Source organism: Cynoglossus semilaevis, chromosome 9 (genome assembly GCF_000523025.1).
Source record: "Cynoglossus semilaevis isolate Cse_v1.0 chromosome 9, Cse_v1.0, whole genome shotgun sequence".
Classification (NCBI taxonomy): Eukaryota; Metazoa; Chordata; class Actinopteri; order Pleuronectiformes; family Cynoglossidae; genus Cynoglossus; species Cynoglossus semilaevis.
The window spans coordinates 4,186,693-4,196,226 of record NC_024315.1 but is presented as its reverse complement, the minus strand read 5'-3'; the positions used below and the strand labels follow the sequence as shown (position 1 = coordinate 4,196,226).

Sequence of the window (9,534 nt, the reverse complement as noted above, 5' to 3'; positions counted from 1 at the left end):
GGCGGCGGCAGCAGCAGCAGCAGCAGCAGCAGCAGCAGCAGCAGCAAAAGTAAAAGTGCAGGTGATTGCACGAGGCATCACCCTTTCATCAGCATCAGTCCCAGCTGCCATTTGTAGCATCCCCATTTGCATGCGTAGGGAGGCACATTACGTAGCCACTCTGATGTGGGAGGAGGGAGCGGGAGAGAGGTGGGGGGGTAAGGGTAGAAATGAGGGAAATGGGGCATTGAAAGTAGGGAGGACGCCGAGGAGAGATTTTGCTGTAGGTTCTGGGATCCACTTGTTCCGTTTGAGCTGTACGAGGGGAAGAAAAGGAGTGGACGGATGGATGTCAGCGATTTGAAGCTTCAGAGGCCCAGTCCTCAACCACAGCTCAATTCACCACAGGAATGCTCGGCCCATCCGCGGAAAACAAAAGATCCCAGTTCAAATGAAAGAAAAATAAAGGTTCCATTCACCCTAATGGGCAGTGGAACCTGCCGAGCACCGAAGACACCACGTTCACCTCCATCTTTATCCCATCAAGCACAAGACCCCCATCGTCCTTTCGACAACAGCACACCAGGAGAGGGTGGGGAGAAAAAAATGGAGAGCATGGAAATAAATAAATAAATTCAAGACTAGATTTTCACCATTTCTTAAAATCCAACAGGAGGAGCTCCTAAGCCCATGTCTGTAGCGTCCATTCATTAACGAGGGGGGGTGCAAACTCCAGTCAACGGCAAATCTCTTTCAACGCTAATGCTGCAGCTGCTCCCAGCACCTCCAGGAAGGGTGTGTGAGTATGTGTGTGCGTACGTGTATGCGTGTGTGCGTACGTGTATGCGTGCGTGCGTGTGAGAGAGAGAGAGAGGGAGAGGGAGAGGGACAGGGAGAGGGATAATGTGTATGCGCGCATCCGCCTGCTGCGCGTGATTCTGCGTGAACATGCATGTGTCTGTGTCTGGGTGATTGAGGCTGGGAGGGGGTGTGTGTGAGAGTGAGAGAGAAAGAAATAGAAGGCAGTGAGGGAAGATCAGCTCAAAACACAGACAAAGACAACGTTGGAAAAACAATGACAACAAGAATCTCAATAAGAAAAGCTGTGAACCCTCTCCCTCTGACCCACTTCTCACCCCCCAACCCCCCAGCCTACGTGTCATGTGTGTGCCACAGAAAGAATGAAATCAAATCACCACCATCTTTCCTCTTCTCACCTGACTCTAAGATCCAATCTGAAGACCTGACAGAACCACAACCACGTGTTCTACCAGTTGAATCAGGAACTAAACAACTAGAACCCCCCGCCCCTCCAAAAAGCATCACTCTAATCTGTCTGCATGTGAGTCCAGACTCCTGCTGACTCACATGTGTGTAGGGACAGAATAAAGACTAAAGTGAGGGTGGGGGGCAAATGGGGAAGGAGTGGAGACAGGACAGTGTCACAACAAATATGTTCCAGTTCACTGATACCAAAGAGAGGAGGATGAGGGACAAGGAGGAAGGAGTGGAGGTGGGTGAGCGACACCACACCAGCCATTTTATTTCTCAGTAGTGCTGCAACAGCCTTTGTTGCCATAGCGACGCAAGCCGATGATCTCATAGCTGTTACCTCTGAGTGCTGTTCCCTTAAAGAGCCAGTTACTCAAGATGGAGAGCAGACGGACGCCACATTGACGAGGACAGAGCGAGAAAGTCACGGAGAAATCCCACTCATCTTAGGAATGATGGGAATTACATAAACATAGAATTCATATGTTTATAATAAGGATGTGAAGCATCAGTGGAACAATCAGTGGCTCATCATCATCCAATCAACAGGCCAGAAGATGAAAGGTCAACTGTTAAGGCAACAAAACAAAATAAACCATCATGAATCAGCAGAGAAGTCGTCTCATTGAGCCAATATTTTGTGATTTTTGTTTGAAAATGGGGCATCATTGTAACTACTGTTGGAGGTGTACGGCTCCCAAGAACTAAGGCGCTCGGCACTATTAGTAGCTAACAAACTGGCTGGAGGCAGAGAGTTCACATGCTTCACTGTTACTCATTAAATACACAACTTAATTGAACCTGTTTGCATTCACTCATTCACACGTTCCAGGACATTTAACTTAAGAAAAACTCTGTTGTCTATGCATGGAAAATGTGTCAGTATTTCCCAGATTTTCCTGACATAGGTCTGTGGTCAGTGTGTATGTTGCCCCCTTCTGGTTACTGAATGCAGTATGAGAGCAGGAGATGACGACAGTTTGGTTTTGTAGTTTTAGTCTGTGTTGACACAGTTAGGGTCAAAGCGTTCATTGAGCTAATCTAACAAAAGCAGGAGTTTCATTGTCCTTTTGACCCATAACCACCAAATTCCTTAGCTGGTGGTCTTCCCTCAAGTGGAACAAACATGTCAACACGCTTTTCAAGGCACCCTTCTCAGAGCACTTTGTCTGACACTCAACCAAAAGCGTGTGGCTGTTGACTGATCTGACAGGAAAATACCCCAAAAACTAACCCTTCCCACAATTCTCTGTTGGAGCCTTGTCTTCCTCTCAGTGGAGGAATCAGGTGGAACACAGTTCAGAAGTGTTTTCCTGAACAAACGTTCCACTTTTCCTTCCTCGGCCGCTACGCTCCTCCCAGTCTATTGTTTACAGCCTGTAAACGGATACAAAGTCTCTGAGTTATCAGACAAACTGGGATTATTCAGAAATCAACCACTGAAAAATCCTTCAGTGTCATTTAACAATTTTTTTTTTATTGTACACAAGACCTGAGCACAGGTTTGACCAGGCAGTTTTGTACAAAAACATACATGTATTTAGGTCATTGTCAAATGTCTTTCTCATTGTCATTTTAAACATCTGTTTATCTGTTGTGGTGACAACCTGATAAACACAATAAAAACAACTCTTCAATACTGGTTTCTGAACAAAGTTATTTTATTTTAGCATTATTATTATTAGCTCCATCAGTACAGGCGTCACAGGGATTGGTGAGTTATTAGCTTCACAGGACAAACATTCCACAGTTTATCACTGTTTGTTTTCCAAGTGTCTGGGAAGCTGATTGTGGAAACCTGCACTTATTCATTTAGGTTCTAGTCAACATGTGTCAAACTCAGGCCCGAGGGCCATATCGGGCCTGCAGTGTAATTATATTTGGCCTGTAAGATCATATCAAATGTGTACTAGAGTTGGCTCACCAGTATATAGTCCTTTATACAGGTAGGATTTGTAGTATTAGTGGTGTATGTGCTATGTTGTAGCGCATTTATTTTGTTATTTTGTTGTTGGTCTGTGGAAAAAAAAGTGATATTAAAAAGGAACTGGAAAGGCTACAGATATAGAGACAGAATAAGAAACAAATATCCCTGATGTGTGTTTTATTTCAAATTCAACGTGTTTATAATATTAACCTTTAGTTGTTCCATATTCAATGTTTAGGAAAAGTTTGTTTGTACATTACAGATCTGGAGAGAAGTTTGGTTGAGACTTCATCCCACTTCTTAATTTTGTCCCAGTGTTAATTTGAGTTTGCCCCACCCCACCCCAACCCCGTTCAAGTCTGTCACCTTTTTTAAAGCAGCTAAAGGTGGAGTGATCACCTGACCACAAATCAACCAACAGTTTATAAACAACCAACAGAATTTAGACTCATGAACGTCATCCACACTTTTTTCCTTTTTATCAAAATACTGTGAAAACCCATGAGACATCCATGTCCCCCAGTGGGCACGTCATCATTATTTTACCACCTGGCTCAACCAAAGCATCATTGTCCTTGTCTAACCAGGATGTTTCATAATCAATATTGGCGACTGCTTGTCTGTGCATGCACTCACACACGGTGCACATGTTAGATGTGATGGCTCCAATAACTGTTCGACTCACCGACTGCCTGAAGTCACTGCCTGCACAGGGAGTGAATGATGGCCAGAGGACAGTGAGTAGGAGTGTGGGAATGTTGAACTGAACTCTGATTCACTGAGCTGACGGGTGAGAAGGGGGAGTTCAATCAAACCTTCCACCTATCACTCAGACTCATCATACTCGTTATTATACCAGAACCTCAGGCTGGTATAAAAGGCACTTGTATATTATTATCATTATTATTACTGCTTCACTGCCAATAACCAGAGTTGAGGACAATTAAAAAAGGTGTGCACTGACACCATCAGTGTAGATTAACTTCAAATAGGTGTTTAGTTCATGGGGGGAAAACCCGTCAACCTGTTCTTGACACAGCTCTGGAAAAATGTGTTGCAGAAAGTTGCAGGAATGAACGAAGGTTTCTCATCAGATTTGTTACATTGAGTCTGTTTGAACTGTCTGTATAACAACAACAACAATACAACATAACACAATAAGCCTTAACAAATCAACTGCATTTCATGAAATAAAAGCTGCTTTAAGAAGTTGGAAGAACCAAACTGAAATATATATATATAATATAAAGTATTATATATATATATATATATATGTAAATATATATATATATATAAACACTATATATATATTTGTATATGTATAGTTGTTATGTGTAGCTGTTGAAAGTCAGATATTGTATTATATTTGGCCTTTTACAGTCAATTATGACCTCTAGGCTACTAGAAACATAAATCTAAGACAAACAATAAATAATTTCACGTTGCTCAGTAAAATAAGGCTAACTCAAGGCTAACTTTAGCATAGCTTGTAGGCATAGCTTTTTGTAACTTTTTTGCTGATGTCCCACCATATAAATAGAAAACAATAGGAAATACCAGTGGCATGCACCAAATGAATGAGGGATATGATTTAAAATTGCTGTTTGGATTCAGCTCTGGCAGCAGGAACATTAGCTAATATTTGTGTTATAAGTGTTATATAAGTTATATAAATATAAGTTATATAGATATAAGTGTTAATTTTTAATTCACAAACACGAATTCTTGCAGGTAACAATTCTGTTTTAATGTCGCTATTGGTATTTAAATCATATTTGATATAATGACTGACACTTATTTTACAATGAATTGTGGTCGCGAATCGCTTTCGCAGATTTATATTGAATTGAATTGGTTTATATTTCTATTCGTAAATAATTATGATAATATAAGAAATCCCGCTGTCTCTAGAATGTGTCTTTGTGGTCCAGAAACTTCTACGTGAAATACAAACTTGTCATATGGTGAACGTGTCACCCACCGATGCACTTGATATGGAAGCCCTGCGGCGGTGTCAGTGCGCGCCTGGTCCATCCGTTTCTCAGGACCTGGAGGTGAACTTCTTTGCCCTGGATCAGCAGGACATGTTCATCGATCCAGCCCAGAAAGAAGATCTCAGACAGGGCTCGGGTCAGAGACTTGTCCCAAAAGTGCTGCATGTTGACGGCTTTGAAATTAGCGAAAACCTCGTAACCTACGTTGTGCTGTTGCTCGAAGTTAACGGAGAGCACGGCCCGTGGGGTCACCGCGGTCAGTGATGAAGAAGATTGCGAGTCCTCTCCATCTTCATCTGTGGAAATGTGCGACAGAACCAGGGCCAAGGAGTGTGGGGCAATCTGAAGGGATTTATCCATGCTCAAACTCTAACGAATTCAAGGAAAAGTCTCTTGCCGTTTAGGTGTGAAGCGTTGTTTACCCGATCTCATTAAAGCTGTAACAAGTCCGAGTCTGAAAGAAAAAGTTTGAAGCGTCAGGTGTTGAATCGCACGAGCAACCTGACACTGTGGCCACTGAGTGTTGAGAGACCACAGTCTGTGACAAAGGAGGCGAGGACTTGTGCTGCGTTCAGGTGTTACTGGAAAACTCTATTAAGTTAATGATTTAGGATTTAGCATCACCTGGTGGCGAACTCACATTACGTGAATTAATAACCCTATGCCTCACAATTCCCACACAAGTGATAGCAGTTCACGTCATTCTCAGACACTTGTGTTAATGTTATGTTAACATAATGTTATGTTCATTATTCGGAGAAATAGAAAATACACGAAGAACCTCTTTCACTGCTTCGGTTTCTTTTTAATAGCAATCTACTGCTAGCTAGTGGACGACTATGTCATTTTTCTGCCAGTCCTTGTAAAGACAAATATATATTTGTATATATTATATTAATATATAATATTTTTCAGACCAATTGAGTGAACTGCATAATTTCCCACGGCTGTTCTACAGCACAGGTGTTCAATGGCGAGTCTGAGACTCCCGTAGGTCTGCAGGGGTACTGCAGGTGGGCGAGCAACTTTGGCTGCTTAAATTTCTTTTTGTCTCGCCTTCTTTTTTTATATAAAATCAATATGTGCATTATTTAAATAGCCAAGTACTAAATTCAACTCAACACAGTAAGTTATACATGGCACAGGGCCTGGTTCAACGACACACTTTGAAGTAGTGTAAGGGTGGTTTGAATTCTTTAGATCTTAAAACAGTTTGGTAGATCTGTAAACGGTGAATAATGGTATTTATTCTTCAAAAAACACAAACAGTGTAGCTGCTCACACAATATAATTTACAGCAAAGTCAATAATTCACATTCACAGCAAAATGTAACACAATTCTAACTGTAACATTAATGAGGTCATCAGTGTGATATACATAAATGTCTATATGCACAATCAAACATGTGTTGAATGATAATTTAACACCAGTTGTTTGGAAAAATGGCCAGGACCTGAATTATGGACAGAAACGATGTTTCATCATAAATCAGTCACATCTAAAGTTTTAATCTAAAAGGCTGTGACACAGATGACCTGACTTTACTAATAGACACTGTGGATGTGTTTGTAATCAATTACCAATAATTGTTTTTTAAAAAATTGTCTATTAAGACAAATGTGGCAAAACTTCAGCCATTTAAATTGTAAGTTCCCAAAAATTACAAAATGCTACGTTTCTAATTATTTGCCCCTGATTGTGATAGTAAACATGATTAGTCAAAATCAATTATCTGTCCACAGTTTTTCAACATTATGAACAAAAGGGTTAAACCTGTTCTGTTTTGTCACAGGTATTCTGCTACAGCAAAAATATGTACATTTATATAAGAATTCAAATTTTCTCACTTCTCTGAAATGTTGTTTCGTGTAAACAACACAAGTCATCTTTTATCAACAGTTTTAAATTTGCTGGTTTTCATGTTTGAACTTCACTAAGTACACGAGTGGTGTTCACTACACACTAATCTAAACATTTGATAATGCCACATGTAAAAACAGCACCTCAGCCAAATTGACTCTTGTAATCACAAGAGTGTGACATCACATCTCTCCTCCCATTTTCACTCATGATGTGTAAATGAAAACAAAACATGAAGCATACTCCTGAGCTTTTGGACAGCAGAGAGAGCTCTGTCTGAATGGGTTCTCTTTGTGTGACAAAAACATCAAGGAAAGAAATACATCTCTTTGGTCAGCATCGACATGATGCATGGGATTTGTTTCTTGGCATGAAAACCTGGTGAATTGGAGACGGACTCAAACTCTACTGCCACCTTATGGTTCACGCGTGTCATTATGTGCTGGAGCTCCAGCTCTTGTCCATATTGACTGATCATATCACACAAAGACTGGATGAACCAAGAGCCAGTCATTGTGTTCCTCCATGAATAGTAGCCTGTGGAGACAGGTTTGGAACATTAAGATAATAAAACGTAATATTGACTTTTTTTTTACACTTAACAAAAGATCCTTTAACCATAAGCATACTTTTACATGTATGCATTTAGCAGATGTTTTTATCCAAAGCGACTAACAGAGGAGGATTAACATTATGTGTTTTTTTTGGGAATAGAACCCATGACTCTATGCTCTCTGCAAAATTGTTCCCTCATTTTAAAGAGTGTAAAGTTGATCCTTGTTGGAACATTTTAAACCCAGTTCCTTCATCAGCCTCTCACTCGTATGCATCTGCAAACTATACTTTTCTTAAAATTGCTTTGTGGACCTCAATGACTTGAGTTTTAGTCTATAATTATTTTTACTGACTGAACGGACAGTTGTTACAAAGCTTCTATGTTGCATTCCTTCTTTTGCCTTTAAGTGATTAAGCGTATTGATACTCTAAGACAGTGGAGACAAACTCAAATTTACAGCGGGCCAAAATTAAAGACTGGGACAAAGTCTCGGCCAAACACACTATTTATTGAAAAATTGTGCATGTTTTTCCTTCTCTCCAGATCCTTAATGTAGAATTTTTTCATATGGAAACAAACTTTACTTTTGCATAAACATTGAATCTGGAACAGGGTTAGTTGGAACAACCAAATGTTATTATTATAAACACATGAGAAATTGAGTTTGAAATAAAACACATCAGTGGTATTTGTTTCTTATTTTGTCTCTTTATCTGTTGCCTTTCAAGTTTTTTTTAATGCAAACCTTTTTTTCCCTCAGACCAACAAAAAATGTATGTGTTATAACATAGCACACACACTGCTAATACTACAAATCCTGTCTGTATATGATATGATCTTCTGGGCCAAATATAATTACACTGCAGGCCAGATTTAGCCGCCAGATCTCAGTTTGACGGCTTGATTCCTTAGAATCAAGCCATCTGCTACAAGCAGACATCACTTTTTTCCTTTCTTTCATCTGTGCATCACTTAGTCACTGCTTTTGTAACAGCGTTAAAAACTTTAAGTAAAGACAATTGTGACTATGAAGATATAAAATTATCAATCAGCAAATTGAAATTTTGATTCTCAGTACAAGTATTTTTCTACATCCCCAAAGATCAAAATGAAGTCATGAAATCAACTTATTCTATATTCAATACAAGAAGAAAGAAAAAGGAATGACTCAAAACACATGTATATAATCTATGTCAACTAAGAAAACTGACCTGGGGCTGTGGAGAAAGCATAGAGGAAGTCAGCTTCCACAGGGATCTTTGTGGTCCCGTCATCTACACTGTCTGTTTCAATACCAGGGTCAAGGTCAGTGCCTCTGCAGGCCTACACAACAGAGAGAGCAAGAAAATACAATTAAAATGGATGTTTAGAAGAATTAAATGACAGCTTTAACTTGCAGCCGTGCTTCAAATACCTGGATGAAAAACAGTTTGGGTTTCCCGACCAATGACTTGCATCGATCACCCCGGAAAAGTGAAGTCAGGAACTTTAGATCCACAGAGCCATCGGTTCCAAAGAACACACCTTCATCTCCATGGCTCAGCAACACACAGACAAATGAGGCAGAATCGCTGTGATCTTCCTTTGAGGCTGAAAAACACCATGTATTCAATGTGCCTGGACACATACTGTATACATCATTTGGAAGATTAATTCATACTGTATCTGAACCCACCAGCTGTTAAGATCTTAACCATCTGGTCGACTGTCTGATCATTGAACACCTTCACCTTATAACCCAACTTTGAGAACACCTTCAGCGCATTGGCTGCATCTACGTCTGTTCCGTTCCGCTGATTCATGCCTTGAGAAAAATACAAAAGATTTGTTTTGTTCAGGAGAACAAACAACATGTAAATAAATGTATGCAAACAGTGCAAGAAAATGTAACAATTGGATTGTGCGAGTGAATGGATAGATATACACATCATATATATATATATAT

The 9,534-nt window shown here is 40.0% G+C and overlaps 2 protein-coding genes across 2 annotated transcripts in view; both read right to left on the bottom strand.

Moving 5' to 3' along the window:
- The window catches only part of stox2a (storkhead box 2a), a 15,857-nt gene extending 9,927 nt beyond the window's left edge, over positions 1–5,930 (bottom strand). The window contains exon 1 of the mRNA XM_017035515.2: positions 5,160–5,930. Within this exon, the coding sequence (XP_016891004.1) occupies positions 5,160–5,532 (373 nt within the window). The 5' untranslated portion in view covers positions 5,533–5,930. The remainder of the gene's footprint in view (positions 1–5,159) is intronic.
- A 469-nt stretch (positions 5,931–6,399) lies between these two features.
- casp3a (caspase 3, apoptosis-related cysteine peptidase a) overlaps positions 6,400–9,534 on the bottom strand; it is a 4,115-nt gene continuing 980 nt past the window's right edge. The window contains exons 3-6 of the mRNA XM_008316586.3: positions 9,265–9,393; positions 9,004–9,179; positions 8,801–8,912; positions 6,400–7,570 (exon numbers count right to left, since the gene is read on the bottom strand). Of these exons, the coding sequence (XP_008314808.1) occupies positions 7,341–7,570; positions 8,801–8,912; positions 9,004–9,179; positions 9,265–9,393 (647 nt within the window). The 3' untranslated portion in view covers positions 6,400–7,340. The remainder of the gene's footprint in view (positions 7,571–8,800; positions 8,913–9,003; positions 9,180–9,264; positions 9,394–9,534) is intronic.